Source organism: Lotus japonicus, chromosome 5 (assembly GCF_012489685.1).
Source record: "Lotus japonicus ecotype B-129 chromosome 5, LjGifu_v1.2".
NCBI classification, from domain to species: Eukaryota; Viridiplantae; Streptophyta; class Magnoliopsida; order Fabales; family Fabaceae; genus Lotus; species Lotus japonicus.
In genome coordinates, this window is record NC_080045.1 from 51,437,811 (window position 1) to 51,458,100 (window position 20,290).

Below are 20,290 nucleotides of genomic sequence, written 5' to 3' on the forward strand. Positions count from 1 at the left end.
AAAACACATATGTAAATTTGAAGTATAATTCTCGATCTAGAAACTATTTCTAGGATGATAACATGGAATTCTTGACCTTAAACTATGATTATTATGAAGTTTTTATGAATCAAATTTTATAAAACATTTTTTCATTGACGAGCCCAAAATTTTATCAAGTACTTAAGATTGAGAAGAAAATGATTGCCCTAATATTGATTTTCTTGAGAAACTTTTCTAGCAAAAATAGCATAATCGTAATTAGTTTCATACTCCTAAAAATATTAATTTAATGGAATAAAGAATAAAATAACTCTCACAATGTTTTTTATTAACTCATATAATTGTAAGTTTTGTTATGCTGCAAATAATTTATTTTAAAAAATTAGCCATGATGAATGATGAATGATGATAGATATAAACATCCACCATCCATGTATCTATAAATCAACCTCACACAGCTATTAAGTGTTGAATGAAAGAAGAAAAATAGTTGGGGATTTGAGGTTGGGGTTATCTTGTGAGCCATGGTATAACTATTGGACAAAATAAATGAGAGTGAAAGAATGATGTATTTTTTTTTATAAGCAATGAATAATATATTAAAAGGAAGTACAAAGGGTACTTCAATCCCAATACATAAAGAGGAAAAGGAGAAGAATGGTGTAATATTTGATGGACATTACTCAAGATTCAAGAAACACTAAATAAAAAAATATCCAATTTGTGTTCAAAATTTTCAACTTTAAGCAATGTGAGACATAAGTGAGGGCAATTTTTATCAAATGGGTCATCAAAAACCATACTTTTATTACTCAAATTTAGTGAGGACAATTTTTATTAAAAGAGTCATAAAAAACCACATACTTTTACTACTCAAACTTTTTTCTAATGTATTTTTTCAAATTCAAGTGAGAGCACTTGCCCTCATACTCCCCTACTTGCATCAATCCCTGCATATGAGCATGAAACTAGAAAGAGGTGAAACAATATTAGAATGAATAACATTTTGAAGAAAATATATATCTTCACTTCAACGTTGAACTACCACAAAATCTACTTCATTAACCTAACAAAAATGTCAAACCAACGAACGCCAATGTTATCAACCTTAGGGTGACCATAATTACTCTTAAAATTAGGCCACTTTCAAATGACCGAATCGTGAGCGGCATGAAATTTCAGGGACCAATTTGATGATTTACGCATAAAAATAGTGGAGGAGCATCGTTTCCCCGTAGGCCACTTCACACAGGAACAAATCGACTGGGAAAATTGAATTCAAATCCCTTCGAATTTTCTCGAGAAAAAAAACACAAAATTTTCTCGAGAAAACAATCACTCGTCGCGGAATCGAGTTACATACAATGAAACCATGGTTATGCTTGATAATTTTGTTGATTTCAGTTGAATCAAAAGCTTCTTTGGGATCTCAATCTCAGAGTTCAGATGTGGCATATGCGACTCTGTTGTACGGAGATGAATTCTTGTTGGGCGTTCGAGTTCTGGGGAAATCGATTCGCGACACTGGATCCAAACAGGACATGGTGGTTTTGGTCTCAGATGGTGTCTCTGATTATGCCAATCACCTTCTCCAGGTTCACTCTCCTCTTTGTTTTTTTTCTTGCAAATTCAATTGCTGAATGCATTTTTCAAACGAGATGAAATTCACATTTTATCACTGTTGGGTAGGGTTTATGATTTTGATTTTCACTGTTTTTGTGTGTATAGGCTGATGGGTGGATAGTTGAGAAGATTAGTTTACTGGCGAATCCGAATCAAGTGCGTCCAAAGAGATTTTGGGGTGTTTATACCAAGCTCAAAATATTTAACATGACTAACTACAAGAAAGGTAATTTATTTGTGTTGTTTACTCAACCTAGTTATGGAAATTTTGGAGGACACTCTACGACTTAAATACGCGGGTATTGTAAGTGGCAGAGTGGCTTGCTGCCACCATCCACTGAGATTCTCGTTTCCATTCGTTTGCATTTAGGTTTTTGTCTTTCAAATGAAATATCACTACTTGGAATTACAGTTATAGAGTATGATTTATTGGCTGTCTTGAATGTATATATGTGCAGTTGTTTATCTTGATGCCGACACGATTGTGGTTAAAAATATTGAAGAGCTTTTCAAGTGTGGAAAATTCTGTGCTAATTTAAAGCATTCTGAGAGGTTAAATTCGGGAGTCATGGTGGTGCAGCCATCTGCTGCTGTCTTTAGTGACATGATGAGCAAAGTGACAACTCTACCATCTTATACTGGAGGTACTGATTTCATGTACTGATAGTGAATGGTGAATGCTAATAATTTGTTAAGTTGAGTTTCGTTGTCTGGAGTGTCTTGTATTAGATACGGATTTGAACCTGATAGGTTTCAACAATTGGCTTGATCCATCTTCTTGCTTTTGCAGGGGATCAGGGATTTCTCAATTCGTATTACTCTGGATTTCCCAATGCACATGTCTTTGAGCCAAATATGACACCTGAAATGTTGGATAGTAGACCAGTTCCTGAAATGGAGCGACTTTCCACACTTTATAATGCAGATGTTGGTCTTTACATGCTGGCTAACAAGGTACTAGAACATAGGTAATAAAAGGATGGTTCTTTCCTTTTAAGTGTCCAGGGGCAATACATGAGTCATACATCTCACTTTTTGTTTCTTCCCTTTTAACTTAATTATGCTTGATCTTCTGATTTGAGTTTTGACTTCAAATGGATGTCTGTTAAATCTAGTCTAGTCCCCCTATGTAATTAAGCTCAAACTTGTCTGTACGTTCATTGATTTTTAACTAATGTTCCAATCCATATGATGCAATTAGTTTATAACTACTGTCTTGACTTTTTCCATCATCTAAACATTTTCATCTTGCTTTACTTCCTGCTAGAAACTGGGTAGCATGCATGGTCTGTAGGGGGCCTTTGCCTTCCAATTAATTCAAAATGTTCTTGTTAACTTAGAATGGTGGGAGGTGGATGAACATGATTTCAATAAGAACTGAGTAACTTAGGATCTCTCTTTTTCTTTTTTGCATTGCCTGAATTAACTGCAAGAATATTTCCTAGTTCATAAACATTCTCACAGAAATACCACATATATGCATTTACATATACATTGCATCTCTTGGTTCAATTATCTAACCATGCATGATTATCTATCCAGTGGATGGTAGATGAGAATGAACTCCGTGTGATTCATTATACACTTGGTCCTCTTAAGCCTTGGGACTGGTGGACATCTTGGCTTTTGAAACCTGTTGATGTCTGGCAGGTATTTGTGTAACTTGTTATCCTTTTTTCCAATATCTCCAAAACTTTAGTCTTCCGCTTATTTTCAACAAGGCTGTGTTGCTTAAGTAGTCAAGTTGTCACTGAGTTGAAGTTTTTTACAAAAATATGTTGACTTGACTTTTTGTTATGTTGTTGGTGCTATAGAATGTAAGGGAACAGCTGAAGGAATCCCTTCCTGGAACTGCAGGCGGCCAAAACCCTAAAGATGATTTTCTTGTGAAGTTTCTTTTTCTGCTTCCATTTTGTGCTTTGCTCTTCTGCTGTTATCGTGCATTTCTAAAGGTAAGCTATGATGGATTGCTATTATTCTCCAAGCATTAAGAATTCATGCTAGGCTCATAATACAGTATTTTCTGCAGAATCAAGGGAACTTTGGTTCCTGTTGTAGAAGCCCACTATTTGATCATGTCAGACACCTTTATTATAGGATGAAATCAGGGCCCCCACTTGCATATACCAGCATTTCCACTTCTACTATCAATTCCATCCATCAGGTCAGTTTTTGCTTGATTCGGGGTTTTTTACCCATCTTCTAGTTCGGGGTTTTTTATCCTCTCATGTGAGGCCCTTGCATGACCAATTCAATTGACAAAGGAGTAGGACACAATCACTACGAAGAGGCACCAAAAATTCTCGACCTCAACATTGTGTTTCTTTTTCATCAAATGTTTGACTCACGAGACGCCATCACATGAGTGGATCCGAATCTTGTGGTTGGATATGCATACTGCTTATGCTTTATCTACTTTAAAGATACTAATTTTTTTTATGGTATTAAACAGCTCTTAAATGGTAATCACTGCAAGGTGCCAGCATATTTGGGTGGTATTTCTGTCTGTGTCTGTTTTATGGCTACAGTGGTTTCTCTTGGACTAGCTCTCTTGATAGTACCTCGGCAAGTGACTCCATGGACTGGTTTGCTTTTGATGTATGAATGGACATTCACAATCTTCTTTATATTATTTGGAGGTTACCTCAGTTTGATTTATCATTGGGGAAAGATCATGGCTTCACGAGCATCTTCCTCATTGTCTCAGCCTGGATCTTCTGATGACGATGCAGGAAAAGGTATGTTCTCTATGACTAAAGCTTATTTTGGGGGATGTCTTTCATTTAACCATGCCCTCGGTATACTTATCCAGGACCTCAATATCCTGATTCTGTTTATCTCATTAATTTTTATGTCGTATGTACTCGCAGGCCATCAGCGTCAGATATCATCTTGTGATGCTGCTGCATGGTTCTATGGATTAGGAATGGCCTTCTTGGCCATTGTTGCTCCATCTTTACCTTGCCTTTTCGGAATTACTGCCTTGTTTTTACGGTAACTTTCCTTCAGTTATTAGTATCGATATCATGTTAAAGCATGCATCGTTCGTCTTGTTATTGACTTTTACTTATTTTAGGTGAAATTATACTTTCCATCCACTAGAGACATGGCCATATAAGTTTTTATTAAGGTAGAGCCCACATTGACTAGAAACATGGAATTTTTTTTTACTAAGGGTAGTGCTAGCTTTTAGGGTAGAGATAGGCCTAACCCAAATTCCCAATATTTTTTTTATAAGAAGTTAAGAACTTACATTTGGTTAATCTCGTTAATCTATTTTGAATGAGAACTTGTAATCATGAGCATCTGATTGGCTTTCAACATGTAATTTTATCCAATCACTCTGATTAAGAAATATTATGAGAAACTATCAACTGTAAGGTTGTTGACCATGTAATTGATCTTTTCTTTATTCAACTCCAACCACATCAGGCTAAACTGGTGTTTTGGAAACAATTAGGGGTTTTAATAGCTTTGTTTGCTGTTGTTTTATTTGTCTGTCTTCTACTATAGTATGAGGCTTATTTACAGCCCATAGAATACCAACACCAGCCCATATTTATGTGCCTTGAAGCTTTTTTAAGACTTGATGAAAAATTAATCATTTATCTCAAATCATTGTCATCGAACTTACACATATAATTTGACTTATATTTGTAACAGGTTAGGTTTGATGGTTGTTGGGGGCATTATATTAACATCTTTCATGACATACGCCTCTGAACATCTTGCTATCAGATCGTTTCTGAAAGGCCTTGAAGAGAAGGACATTGCCCGACATGGGAGCTTCTGTTTCTGTTGTTGATAGTATTCTTGGAAGTGGTGCAAACTATGGTGGATTATTGTTCTATTTACCTTATTGCGTTCAAACACGCTTCATTTATCCACATAAGAAGTCGGATAAGTTACCATACGCAACCCTCATCTTTGAGCCTGGACTAGAAAGATTGGCAACGGAGTGTGTTTGAAAAACCATTGCTTTCCCTTTAATCCTAATGATAGAACTCTTCTCCTTTCACCTTTTATGTATGGGAAAACCAAACATACTTTGTGCTGCATTTCAGACACACAAGAAGCATGACATCAGGGCGAAGAAAACTGTAGGAGAAACCATAGTAGTTTAGTCTTTGGTAACACTCAATGATATTTGATGCATGTAACTGATCTCATCAACTTGGAGTTTGTTATTGTTGTATTCAACTAACAGGTAGCATTGTTCTAGCTGCAAGTGTAATGTTGAAAGTTTTCTCTATCAATATAAGTTTCCACGATTCTTGCCTGACGTGATTTCATTCAAACATACACTTTATGCCACTAATTGACTAGTACAACCAGTGGTGGTTGTTTGTTACAAGCCATAACCTTCTTTTTTTATCCATAAAAAAAGGTAGAGATATAAAGTTCATCTTTTGTCATTTTCTTTCTTTTGATCTTTTGTTTTCTCAAAAAAGAGAGCCGATAAGTATCTTTCAGTATTTTGGCCATGTCCTCGGTAAAGTAAAGGATCCACTTCTATGCCAGATGGGGTTGGGAAGTTAGGTTCATAGCATTCTTAACTTGCTAAACTTATGCCAAGAAAAAATTGTAATCATTGTTGATAAATTGCACTAGTGAAATTTTATTTATTAGTCCTGTTTCTTTTCACCTACCACTGAACTTTGAAATAATTAAGTTGAAAATGGTAAAAGCAAGCAATGATAACTGATTCATCACTTGAAACATTCACAAGGAACATCAATTTTTTGGCCCCTTGAAATCAAAACATATGGTGGAACTGGAAAATGATAAAAGGTGGGAAAAACAATGATTAATCAATGTTGGAATCTGGTGAGGTGGTGCTCTTACATTGGATTCTAGATTTATTCAGTTTGATTGAACTCTCCTTGATATGGTCGATCAAAGTCATTAATCATATTTGGCTTGTCATTTTTGTCTATGATGAATCATAAGCCAACAAAAAATTGTTTATTGATTATTTAGGTTACTATTTGTTGGTGCATGTCACTTTCCCCAGATGGGACACTTGGCAATTACTGATAAATCCACAATTAATAAAGAAAAGTGAAGTAGATTATGGACTAATGAGTAATGATATATACACACCTCATCTTTTAAACACTTAATTTTCACCTATTTTTGTTTCTACCTCTCTCCTCTTATCATCTATCCCATCTCCTACTTTCTCTCTCTTACTTTTTCTTTTCTTCCTATCTCTCTCATCCTCCACCTCCTTCCACCTCAAAATGAGGTGTGAAGAAAACATTTTCCATTGGACTAATGGATGGTAGAGTTGAGGGTAATTATTATGCTTATCCTGTAGTAAAGAACACCAGCTAAGAACTAAATTATTGGAGAGAACTGTGTCCTTCATTTGGCTTTATGCTGAAAGAAGTACTATCTACTGATTGCCCTAATTAACATTTCCCCCTACAACATGTTTTGATTAGGCCAATTAACGTTTTGAATAATAATAATGATAGCGTGTTTGGATTAGCGGTTAACACACAACTCAAAGCATGATAATCTTATAGAAGGTACATTTTGTAGCTTCTTCTCATAAGTGAATCATTGGGCTCTTGTTTGAATCCTATAGAAGGTACATTTTGTAGCTTCTTCCCATAAGCGAATTATTGGGCTCTTGTTGCAAAATAAAACTTGTTGGAAGAAAGAATGATAAGCATAATGATAATTTCTGTGCACGCCTGGTTGTTGTACAAAAAGTGAACTAGTGCACTCTTAACCTTATGGGGTAATTTCAAACATCATATCATTCAATTGGGACACATTAATTTTATACACACAATTTTGTAAAACCAAAAAGCATATATAATTAAATATAGTGACATGTTAGTTGCAGCTAACTTTTTCAACTGTATATTCATAAAAATCTTCCCCCAGCTGTGAATTGTCGGCAGATGTCCCATACATCTCATCACAAGTACTAATTCTTCCAGTTCCCAGCAATTTGGAGAGATTTTATTAATACTTCCTCAACAATCCAATAATTCCTTAGTTTGAATTTCTGAAACATGATATAAATTTTTTTCAGATCTGAAATTAGAACTAGATGCATGATGTATCCTTTATAATTGTTCACACACTGCAAAATGCCATTGGTGATTTGTGAATATATCAAAACTCAAATGCAAGGTCATATGAGAGATATGTTAAGCCCTCTTACTTCATTCTCCTACAAACTCTCACTAAATTGAAAAAGAATTAAGTATTTCTACACTTCCAAGATAACAAGTGCATTAACTTTTCAATTTAATATTTTCTCCATTTTTTTTGGGGTAGATTTTATTTTCTTTGGTAGATATATTTTCTCCATTTAGGATGTTAGTATGTAGGAGAATTTATAGGAGGATTTGACATTACTTATTCTATAGCAGAGGTATGAGATAAATCCAACATATAACACCTTTGATTCATTAATTTACAGAAAAACAGAATGCTATTGAGCTTTTCCTCAACCGGCCATGACAGTTACATACTTACATGTGATCAATGTAGTAAATTGAGAATCCAATTGAGCAAGAACAGGGAAAATTGATTCACACAAGCAGTGCTGCCAGCCACAGAGTACACAAGAGATGGCTACATATATAAAAGACATTGTTTTTGTTCCCTGAATTGAAAGACATAATGAAACAGAAAACTTGTGATATCAAATTACATGATATGACATCCTAATCTGAACTCTTATTTGATTCTGAGCAAACCCAACAAGAGATATAAAAAGCCAAGCATCAGACTTGCCTTGAGGGCAGATTTGGTTAAATAACCTGATCATTTGGCCATGGCTCCAACCCCAGAAGCAGTGGTGTTGTTCTCAACCTTAAGAGCTTCATGATAATCATTTTTATTCTGCTGATTACAAGAAGAGGAAGAAGAAAAACATGGAGATGATGGGGAAAGAGGCAAGAGCTGTTTTATTCTAACAAATATTTCTTAGCCGTATGGAGAGATGGATGAAACAAAGGTTGTATCTATTCTATATAAATACACAACAAATGCCATTTATGTGTCTCTATGTACTAGTACTGATAGAGAAGGAATATTCTCATATTTTTTAGAACTTTTAAAAATTACAACTACACTGAGAATCCGATGTCCAATAAGTGAGAAACACATATTATAGTAATATTTGCTTTACACCATTCAAGGTGGACCTAACCAGCTCTCTTTATTTTTTGAGGAGGAAAGATATTTTTCACAAGTGACAATCATATTCGAATCGAAAGCATTCACATTTTAGTGTGGTTAACCTTATGAGTGAATGTTTTTACCGGACACAGAAATTCTAAACTGAGACATAGCTTAGGAAAATCAAACATGTATCATTTGAATCAATCAAAACGTTTGTACACCTGATCAGCTCTTTTGTGAAAGGCTTTGTACACCTGATCAGCTCTTTTGTCAAAGGCTATGTAGAGCAATAATTTCATCTTATTAGTACTATTTATACATTCCTAGTCTGTATACCAAAAGAATTGAAGTAGATTACGAGCTTCAATGAAATGGATTACATGATAACATTGAGATGTTAAGTTGAAATCATAATTCTTTACATTTCAATACACGTATTTAGATTTATGTAACATTAGATATGGTGAGCACTAGATTTTAGTACATTATTCATTTTTTCTTAAGATTGAAGTAACTGAGGGCAGAACGGCAGAACCTCTGTGTCTGGTAGTGGGGACGAGGCAAGGTAGAATGGAAATTCGACATGTAAGGGAAATAAAATTAGATGCTGAGCATTAGTGTAACTTTTTTCTTCTTTCTTAAAACTGAATGGAGTGGAGATAAGCATTCTTAAGCACCATTACCACGGAAATGAGTTGTGATTTTGGTTGCAAATCAGTAAGAATACAGGCTTGACTGTATTTAGAGATATCAGATATGTATTTATAAAATTATTCGACATGCACCAAAGAGATTTTGTTTTCATAAGAGGAAAATTAGAAAGCCACAAAATCCCAATTTTATCTCTGTAACTCTGTTATTCGCAGTGATGCACAGATGCAATAAGCAAATTTCAGACAAGAACAAAAACATCGTAGGTGTGAACTGTGAAGTCTAAACACCCAATTTTATTCAGTTCTTTTTCATATTAGTTATTTTTTTGTTTTTTAATGGACAAATGTTAGTTGTTAGAAATGTTAGTAAATTAATCCCTCATCCGAACTCGGGACCCTTCACCCTTCATCACACCCAACCCTTATGTCCCTAACTCCTACCACTTGAGCTATCTTTTGGGAACTAGAGTTGGTGTGACACGATTTACACTTTCACTTCAGGCGGTTTTAAACCTTAAAATATGTTAATTTTTTAATTTAATTAAATAACACTTTTCTGTCGGTTAAAAACAGTTTCAACCAGCCGAACTTGCTAACGATAGCTTGTAATCCGAGTGGGGGCACCAAGATAATGGAACATGGCTATGGTATCGCTGGGTTGGACTGGTGGCTGCACCTTGCTGGCCTGCCCGCTCCAAGTTGAGAGTTGAGCCATGGGTCTTTAGCGAAAGCTAAGGTCTCATGGCTCCTAGACAGGAGACAAAGCGTGACTAGGGATGGCAATGGGTCTCGGACCCATTGAGTACCCGCTAAAAATACCCACAATGGATAGGGTAAAAACCCGTTAGATGGGTATGAGTTGAGTATAGGTAATACCCGCAAAAAATAGTGGGTACGGGTGCGGGTAAGGGCACTATAGTACCCAACCCGCCCCATACCCGCACGCACTTTATCAATAAACTTAATTAAATTTAAAACTTTCTAAGTTACTCTTTTAAAAATGAATGATTGTACTTATTAAATATTTGGATAATCTTTTGTATTTTTAATTAATCATTCTTTATTTATAATATTAGTTATATTATTTTATGTTGGAAAATGAAAATTGTATTTTTATTAACTAAATTGCAGGTAATGAGTACGGATACGAGCATATAAGTACCCAAAGGGTACGAGAATGAGCATTCAAATTGCTACTCACGTTGGTAGTACCTTACCCATTGCCATCCCTAAGCTTGAGGCTGGTTTCACATAGCCACGAACACTTCTAGCTCCTGACAGTGGAGGAATAACAAGCTATTGCACCTTCAGCCCACAATTCCTAGTGAGCCCAGCTACCTGAGCCATCATTTTATTGACAAAAAAAAGAACCATCATTTTTAAAAGAAAATTGACAAAAAGAAAAAAAACAGTTTCAACCAGCAACCAGATCCCACACCAAACCCTAGTCTTCCAACCTCTTCACCTTCGATCTGCAGTCCAGCCACCTTCACCGCGCCGCACGTCGCCGTCGGAGTACGCCGCTGCAAGTTGATGCCACTCTCTTCGCAAAAACCCTACCAGGAACATCAAGATCGCGAAATTGCTGGCTGTTTTGAGTGGGAATCCACCCCCTTCCATCAATCCACATCAAATTGAAGCAAAGGAGGTAGGTAGGTGTTACAGCTAGTGTGCGCAACACTTGTACATTTACAGTTTTTGTTGATATGATCTATGGCACATTCAGGAGTTTCACACCACTAGTACTGTTGCAGAATTCATTGAATTCTCGAGTGAAATTCTCCTCTAAGTGTTCTCCTAGGAAGATAACAATGGAAGGAAGAAAGCTTAATTGTAGCATGGAGGGAAACATAAACGAGTCTAGAGGTGCCTTAGTTGTTCTAGAAGGCTTGGATCGTTCTGGGAAGTCTTCTCAGTGTACCAGACTAGTGTCCTACTTAGAGGGGCAAGGAATCAATGCTGAACTATTGAGATTTCCCGACCGAACCACGAGTGTCGGTCAAATGATATCTGCCTATCTTACTAACACATCACAATTGGATGATCATACCATTCATCTCCTCTTCAGTGCTAACCGTTGGGAGAAGCGATCGTTGATGGAAACAAAGCTGAAAAGTGGAACAACTCTCATTGTTGATCGTTATTCTTATTCCGGGGTGGCTTTCTCTTCTGCCAAAGGGCTTAATTTTGAATGGTGTAAGGCCCCGGAGATTGGGTTGTTGGCTCCTGATCTGGTTGCATACCTTGACATATCACCGGAGAAAGCTGCAGAAAGAGGAGGGTATGGAGATGAGAGATATGAAAAGCTCGAGTTTCAGAAAAAAGTTGCTCAGAGTTACAAAGTTCTTCATGATCACTCCTGGAAGGTAAATGACCTTGTTTGGTTTTCAGTTAGGAAGTCCGTTTGAAGCATTGTAATTCAATATCATGATTTCCAATGCACATTCAACCAACAAAATGCACTTGTTGGGTTGAGTGAATGTGCTTTCACATTCACCCAACTGAAAACCAAATAGGCTCTTATATGGCCCCTCTGAAATTATAGGTTTCATACCAATGCTCTTATATGGCCCTTCTGAAATTATAGGTTTCATACCAAGGTGGCAGCACTTTTTATGCTTCAATTAGTCCCATATATCTTGCTTGTAACCATTGTAGTATTTTATTGCATTTAGATCTTCATGCAAGTTTTAACAGCATGCTAAAACTAAACCTTTTCTTCCTCCATTACCGTTTTTCTTTTGTTCTTCATATCTCTGTCCTCTGGCTTGAAGCAGGTTGTAGATGCTTGCCAACCCATAGAAGATGTGGAGAAACAGCTACAAGAGATGGTACTTGATTGTGTCACAGAATGCAGGAAGGGTAGGCCACTTTCCCCCTTGTGGTCGATATGAACAAGTATGCCATATAAGTTCTGGTCACCCAAGTTTATCAATGCTTAATTCTGGTTCTTTCATTCCTATTTATCAGAATTACAAATTTGTTTGTTGAGTAATTCTGGAGAACGTATAATATGCTATAGTGTGGAAGTGATGAAGAATTCTTGAGTCAACAATTGTTATGCAGCAGCTTTCCATAACCATGATTAGTGACATTTTTATCTTGACAGTCTACAAAAAGCCTTGCAGACTCGGACAATTTTTTTGAAACTAGACCAACAATTTGAAGAGATGTGAAATGAATTGTTTCTTACCCGTGAGTCTTGATTTTCACTTATAAATTTCATCTCAAACGAATTAAATTTGAATGAATTGCACAAATTTATCTAAAAAGAGGAATATGTGTACGACTCTTAAGAACATTTTAAGTGTATCTTACACCATAGAAATAATTGTGAGGCGGTTGTTATCTTATGGAAAGCTAGAGCAAATGTGTACGACTCTTAAGAACATTCCAAGAGCTAAATTATATGTCTACTTAGTCATTTTTTACTTATAAAACAATTCAAAGGTGTTGTTAGAACATGTTCATGGAGGGTGTATTCAATACTCATATCTAGAGGTACATGTGTCTGTTTTGCATGAGGTCGGTGACATTTGCAAGATGTTATTGTCACCTACAATAATGATTAGAGAGACAAGATTTTCCAATGTTTGGATAGTTAAAAAAACACGTTAAAATTGACATAGAAAATTAAAATTTCAAAGGCTTAATTGCACTTTTGGTCTCCAACTATTGCCTTCCTGCGAAAATCGTTCCCAAACTTTAAAATTGGCAAAAAAACGTCCTCCAATTATACATGTTGTTGCACTTTTGGTCCGCCGTTTGCCTTCCGTGAGAAGTTGATGTGGCTCCCTCACGCTTGTCTCACGTGACTTTCTTCAGAGAGCTTGATGACTTGACAAGTCACATGATTCTCACGTGACTCTAAAAGGGTTCCATGGTAAAGAAGACGATGGAGATGACCGTTAGAGTCTTTCAGAGTTACGTGAGAAACATGTGACTTGTCCAGTCATCAAGCTCTTTGAAGAAAGTCACGTGAGACAAGCGTGAGGGAGCCACATCAGCTTCTCACATTAGTTTTCTCACGGAAGGCAAATGGCAGACCAAAAGTGCAACAACATGTATAATTGGAGAACGTTTTTTTGCTAATTTTAAAGTTTGGGGACGATTTTCGCAAGAAGGCAATAGTTTTGGGACCAAAAGTGCAATTAAGTCAATTTCAAATAAAAGCCTATCATTAGTCAACTCATTTTAGTCTCACATTGCCAATACTCGTATCTAGAGGTGCATGTGTCCATTTTGCATGAGGTCGGTGACATTTGCAAGATGTTATTGCCACCTACAATAATGAAAAAAGTCAAAACACTAAATTTTGCATGAGGTCGTTGATGTTTCACTCCCTATTTTATAGCTTGTTTTGGCCCATTTTATGCTAACTAGGTTGTGGCTTCTCCTTCTATCAATGGAGCTAGAACCTTTGTGGCTTCATTTGAGGATTATCAAGCTTTCTTCCAAAGCCTATAGAGTAGATCCGCCACTGCTTGTGGCGCCATTCCTCCACCATTCATACTCTTTTTTCACAAGTCCACCTTCTCATGGCCAAACTTGTAGATCCAAGGGGCTAAATCCACTTTTGCTTGAAGATTCATGAAGACTGGAGCCTTGATGACACCAACCTTAGTCTTACAACATTTTTCCTATTAAATTACTTACTATAAATAAATCACGAGTAACATGCAACATCACGAATGACTAGGTACAATGTACGTAATTAGTTGCGTAACAACAATCTGTACGGACAACTCATGCTGCATCTTTGAAGAGTTTAAAATAATAACTTGAAATAGAAGAAACCCCTTCATTTGGAATAATAACAATTAAGCACTTTTGAATTATGCCTCTGCACTGAGATGAAAAGACGACATGGTGGCAACACCATTTCCCCTGTGGTCCTAACTCTTTTGGCTACATATTTTAATACTACTCCCACTTAATACAGTCCATCAACAATTTATGGCATTAATTGTTATTCATTCAACGAAGACACTGAAAAAGGTTCTGCTTGATTGAAAAAAAAGGCTCAATCATTGCAATATATTAAATACATAAGCAGCGAAAATAATTGATTCGGAAAGAAGTGTGTGAAGTACTATTTGTTACACTGATTTCTCCAAGCTGCGAAGTTATTCCAAGTGCTCTTTTTGATTCTCATCCTAATTATGATACTCCATTACTTATTGGCCAAGCTTTCTCTATTAAGTATATTTTAAGAGTGCATCTCGAATTCTAAGTTTATAAATGTAAATACAAAAAATAATAATTAAATTACAACAAAATATATACATGTGAAAGTATATGAAATTATTAAAATGCCACTTTACTAAATTTTCAATTAAACGTAGTAATTCTACGTGAAGCCGTGAAGCGCACCTATGACCTACCACTTCAAAGAGGAGCCAACTACAAATTATACACAGAAGACCCTCACCCACTCTTAACCTCTCCCACTTGTCTTAAAAAAATCACAATAACACTGCAAAGAATGGGCCATAAATCTAGAGAAGACTGCCAAAAAAAATTAAAAAAGAGTAAAATGAAATAAGAAGTGTCCAACATAAAGAACATTTCTGCATTCATAAAAGATCAAGGAGTCATCTGAAAATACACAGGATCTCTGCAGAACTACAATAGCCTACTAAACATCACTACAACACTTCAAAGTCTGAATTGATGCCCTGTTCTAACAAGCATTTGAATTATTGCTGTCTGAAATTTCTCATACCTGACAAGATTTAAGGGTAAAGATATCAACAACAGATATCAGAGAAACACTTGAGAAAAATTCCAGGGAACAGCAGATACCCTGGTTACAGCATATCCATTAATCAGAAGAATGACACCATGTTTCTGAATTGCAACATCCTGTACGAGAAATAACAGAGACAGCACAAAATCTGTGGCCGCTTTTAAAATAAGCCACCTGCTTGCGTATTTGTATTGCACTATATATTTATATGTTTCTTTGTTTTAGCCTAGCATGAACTTGGGTGCGTGAGACGCAAAATAAGACTAGCAACCCAAAATAAAAGCATGCACTTCAGCCCAACTAGAGACTGTGTAAAGAATGCCAGATTTACCCTTCCAATTAGAAGAGCTTCCTTCAATGTAATCTTTCTGTTTCTTAACCAAGCCAGAAAACAATGGGACAAATGAAACACCGAATTGCGTCCCAACAGTCCTAAGGCTTGAACTTGAACCAATCACAATTCCTACATCTGCTTCGAGTAGACAAAGTAGATCACCCAATGAGTCTCCAATGTAAACAGTTAATTTCTTCTTGTCATTGTTGCAATTTTTCAATATACTACGAAATTGTTGGACCTTGTCAATGGGAGACTCCACCTTCTTAACAATGTCACCCGTCGAAACAGATCCCTCATACGTGAAGTCATTAGCATGAATATTCAACTCATTTAAATCAGCTGCTTGAAAATTAAGAAAATAAAAATGATTAGACAATAGGAAACAGAAATATAATCAATTGCCAATTTCAACCAACTTGGTGAATTCTCAGCAGAAAGTCTAGACATCAACAGGAAAATAAAAGCACTAAAGATAAACCACCAGGAAGTAACCAAGGAAGACATCAACAGTTATGAATGTACATAAAATAAAGAAGGTCTGATCAAGGCAAACTACACGGGAAATTTCAACACAAAAAAATCATGGATAGGCTCCAAGCAAATAACAGAAAGAGATCAAGAAAAACAGGAATTAAGAACTCATGGTGATTCAGTTCATTCAGACAAACCATTCTGCCACAAAAGTCCAGCTTTGCCATGTTAAACATACATAAACATAAAAATTGACAAATAATAACACGTCTCTGGTTTATATAACAAAGCTGAATCTGTATTGTCAGTTAAATTTATGAAATAAAAAAATACATATATAAAACTAAGGTGTAAAGAAAGCATCAAAACTAAAGTGGCTCAAAATTCTAGCAAAGCTTTCTGATTTCGATGCATTGCAACAATAAAAATTCCCTTAAACAACCATGGATAGCATAGATGAGAGGCCTTCCAAATTCTATCCACTAGCAAATGTAAGGAGAAAAAATAACTATGAAACACAGGCACATTCTCCAATAAAATACATCAGAAAATTGTATAGACCTCTTAATACCTTACTCCTGAAAGAACTTTAAAAACATTATAAGGAAATGCTCGGAGGTGCAAGGAGACACGTTTACCAGCAATTCAAACAAGTTTATGAGACACAGCATGACTGAATAATGTTATCTTCACACCTCTCTTTGAGGTGGAGAGAGGTGGAAGGAGGAGAGAGATAGAAAGAAAAGAAAAAGTAAGAAAGAGAAAGTATGAAATATGATAGATGATAAGAGGAGAGAGAGATAGAAATAAAAAGAGGTGGAAATAGAGTGTTTAAAAAATGAGGTGTGTATATATCATTATTGCAGCATGACTACAATGACTCCTAGAGCACAAAATGAACACAATAACTGACTCATAGTAGTGTCCTAAGGAAAAAGGACTTAAATTTCCATGAGCTCAAGTTCTTGAAAATAAACATTTAGAATACAAGTATCAGCAAAGAGAAATGAAATTACAGCTCAAGATAAAGAATATGTACCTGAAGAGAAAGCAGATTTAATGAGGTCACTGCACCAGCAGTATGAAAGAACATGCACATTGGCATTCAAATTTTCATTCTTAACAATCCTCTGAAAGAAGTTAGTGCAACCATCTTGAAGGTTCAAACGCTCTCCAGCACGCTTTATATCTTCTAGATTTATACCCTTGAGAACCCCTGACTCAATAACCCTATTATTTGCTGTATTCTCAAATTTTGAGAGTTGCTCCAGTGCTATAGACAGTTCTTTATAATCAAAATGGTCCACTGCAAATCACATAAGGTCAAAGCCAATTAACAAAGTCTGAGCAAAACACAGATTCCTCCTAAAGCATTTAATTGTAGATAGAATTTAGAAAATCAGCATACATCTTTTGGCAGGCATAATGTTTTCTATGCATTGCTCGTACTCCTCTGTATACTGTTTGGATAGAGAACTCCATGTATTCCTGAGATCAGAAGATGTCATTCGAACAATTTGATCTTCAGGCTGATTCTGATCAGATTTTGGTGCTGTCACTATAGCAATTTCTGCCAAAATGGCAGATGAATCGACAACAGTGCATGTTAAATCAAAATCAGAAAAAATCATGAGATGATCTTCTGCTGGGTTATGGCCTTTAGTCAATGGTACAATAGTTGGCTGAGAAAGTTGTTGAGCAGAGAAGAAGTCTATTTCAAGCTTCATTGCTTGGTAATAAAGCTTTTCAATGACATCAAGTTCTTCGCCAGTCAAATAGACACTTATTTTGTCGAGCAAATCTTCAGTTTGCAGAGCAGAAGCCTAAATTCAAATAGAAGAATAACTGAGTAGTTGGGGACAAGAATGCCATGAGTAAATGTATATTCGACAACCATTCAAAATAGTATACAAGCAACCACAAGGGCTATATGGTATGCCTCTATTTTCAACGTGACAAACCTGGAAACCATCAGAGGAATAGTTGTCGATCCACTTCTTGTACGGATGGGCACTTTCATTGGAGTCCAGAAGTTCCTTGAACTTCTTACCCAAAAAGGCATAAAGCCTCATGCAAGGTGTCACAGCACCTAAAGTATAAGCAGCAATTTTTGTTTTCTCAAATGGGGTGGCCAATTTACCAGGACCTTTTAGTCCTTCAATCTTTCCAGAGGCTGTAGCCAACAGGAAGTCTGTGTACTTAACTGTTGCGGAATTAATGCTATGCTCTTTGGCAAGGTCCAACCCCCATTCCTGCACACCATTAGCATAAAAACCACAATACTATCGGCTATAAGGTTGAAAAAGGAAAAGGAAAGAACTACAAGCATGTAAAGTATAATTTGGCTTTTGAAATTTTCCTGAAGTTTGCATTACATGAGACATACATTCATATATTTCAAGTTTAAAGATGGGCTTAATCTCAAACAGAATCATCATGATCAACAACAACAATAATAATACACCAAGGTGGAATTTGGGCAAAACACATTTTTTCCTCCCTAGAAGTAATTTATAACCACTCATTCCCTTGTTCTACAGGAATCCAATGGATTTCCCTTATGGTCATGCTTCAACCACATGAACTTCATTATTAGCATGCGAGTTGTGTATGTTTTTCAAACATTGAAAAGGGGTCCAATCTGTATTTAGTGGACAATGCCTACTTTACTATTAGCGAACGACGAAAAGAGCAGCAACAACCAATCTTTTTCCTACTAGCTGACATCGGTTACATGGATCAGATAATGTCATAATCCTGAAAATGATCCATGTTAAGTATATTCAAGAAAATATTACGTTATCTGTCGACTACCTAACTCAACCCGACTCTTTTCTCCAGGCTCGGAACTGGCTATGCAATGCATTGCACAGAGTTAGAGATTCAAGGGTCCTTTACTATAAGCAAACAACAGCTGAAATAGTTTTGGGAGCTATGCCATATACACAAGATGAAAATCATAGCAATGGGATCCATGGAGAAAAATACTTCATAATTCAAGACATGATTCAGAAACCTAAGTAGTTGAATTATAAATTCATAATGAATAAGATGCAAAATTCAGTTTCAATTCAATCCCATGTGGGAAAAATGACTTGCCTGTACCAATGACTGATGCATCTTCATCTCCTCTGAAACTGCCTTTCTCAACTCAGAGAATTCAAGCTTTGCATCATCATCATCAGTACACTCTTCAGCCAACTCATACCTATTAAATCATCAAAATTCAAAGATGAAACTTAAACTACCAAACAATCTAACATAACCTTTTAATAATTAAAAAATCAACAACAACAACAAGCCAGAAACAATTTCACCAAATAATCTAACTCTCCAGTAAAAAATTCAAACATATGAATTTAGTTTCACTCAGTTCCAAGAACCATAAACCACACAATGTTGAGCCAAGAGAACATTTCATTCTCCACCATCTAATATAAGACAATAAACATTCTAAAAATGTCCATATAGTTCTATCAAACTTTGTAATCTAAATCAAGCTACAGAGTTCAAGAATCAAAATCTAACTTCATTTGTTGACTATTTCATCTTTTATCAATCATTACTATACTCATTTTCATGATGCAAACTTTCTCAGCAACCAAACAGGGGAAAACAACAATTTCAAGAGTACAAAGAAAGAATGAAGGTGGTAAAGAACTGACGCTCGAGCAAAAGCGCGGAGGAAATGAACATCCTGAGCGATGTAGTGGCGGAAGGAGTCAATCTTCAAGTTACCGGAGGCCAAGGAGATGGCGAAGGGAGTGTACATGGCGAAGATGGACTCGCGAGCGAACTTGATCCAGAAACGGCGAGCGAGACCTGCTTCGGTGTGGATTGCCGCCGCCGCCGCCATTGGGAATCGGAGATTGGCGGTTACTGGCGAGTGAGGAGGAGGGAGGAATGAGATTGAAGAGTTGACGGTTACGAGGGTTTTGAAGATTGGAGTTCGGAGGAAACACCGCATGCGCATCAAGAATGAACTAACGCAGACGGCGATGACCCCTCGGTGTCTCGTCTCGTCTCGTGTTTTACACCGAGAGAGAGAGAGAGAGAGAGAGAGAGAAAGAGCATGAAAGAGACGAGTTCGAAGTGATGGCTGGCTTTGGTGGGTATGGGCTGGGCTTAGAGATAATCTCAGTTTGGGCTGAGCTTTCCTCAAGATAGGAAAAAAATGAAGAAAAGAAAAAAATAGATAATGTAATTCCGGTGATATAAGGTTAAGTGTGTTTGACTTGGAGAGATATTAAGTTGGGTTAAGTTTTCATGTGAGTGAGGATAATACATACTTGAAAGACTCGTGTCGTTATTGTGAGGTCAGTTGTT

General features: G+C 36.4%; 3 protein-coding genes across 7 annotated transcripts; 2 read left to right on the plus strand and 1 right to left on the minus strand.

Annotated features, from left to right (window-relative positions):
- Nucleotides 1–1,227: 1,227 nt before the first annotated feature.
- LOC130717708 (inositol phosphorylceramide glucuronosyltransferase 1-like) lies at nucleotides 1,228–5,887 on the plus strand. Its single transcript, XM_057568046.1, has 10 exons — nucleotides 1,228–1,577; nucleotides 1,711–1,831; nucleotides 2,064–2,249; nucleotides 2,396–2,559; nucleotides 3,148–3,255; nucleotides 3,420–3,557; nucleotides 3,623–3,769; nucleotides 4,058–4,343; nucleotides 4,476–4,599; nucleotides 5,269–5,887. The coding sequence occupies exons 1-10, from the start codon at nucleotides 1,347–1,349 to the stop codon at nucleotides 5,408–5,410; spliced, it is 1,647 nt and encodes a 548-aa protein (XP_057424029.1). The 5' UTR covers nucleotides 1,228–1,346; the 3' UTR covers nucleotides 5,411–5,887.
- Nucleotides 5,888–10,633: 4,746 nt separating this feature from the next.
- LOC130719332 (thymidylate kinase) lies at nucleotides 10,634–12,509 on the plus strand. Of its 5 annotated transcripts, none has more exons than XM_057569955.1 (3): nucleotides 10,636–11,059; nucleotides 11,162–11,773; nucleotides 12,185–12,509. In XM_057569955.1, exons 2-3 carry the CDS (start codon nucleotides 11,219–11,221, stop codon nucleotides 12,299–12,301), a joined length of 672 nt encoding a protein of 223 aa, XP_057425938.1. In that variant the 5' UTR covers nucleotides 10,636–11,059; nucleotides 11,162–11,218; the 3' UTR covers nucleotides 12,302–12,509. The 5 variants fall into 5 exon arrangements, with proteins under 5 accessions (XP_057425937.1, XP_057425938.1, XP_057425939.1 ...); XM_057569956.1 differs by having other exon boundaries at nucleotides 10,636–11,055; XM_057569958.1 differs by having other exon boundaries at nucleotides 10,637–11,059; nucleotides 11,134–11,773.
- A 2,456-nt stretch (nucleotides 12,510–14,965) lies between these two features.
- On the minus strand, nucleotides 14,966–20,052 carry LOC130717020 (bifunctional TH2 protein, mitochondrial). Its single transcript, XM_057567107.1, has 6 exons — nucleotides 19,630–20,052; nucleotides 19,064–19,172; nucleotides 17,926–18,216; nucleotides 17,373–17,787; nucleotides 17,004–17,270; nucleotides 14,966–15,832 (listed from the first exon to the last, which is right to left on the minus strand). The coding sequence occupies exons 1-6, from the start codon at nucleotides 19,935–19,937 to the stop codon at nucleotides 15,420–15,422; spliced, it is 1,803 nt and encodes a 600-aa protein (XP_057423090.1). The 5' UTR covers nucleotides 19,938–20,052; the 3' UTR covers nucleotides 14,966–15,419.
- Between the last annotated feature and the right edge of the window lie 238 nt (nucleotides 20,053–20,290).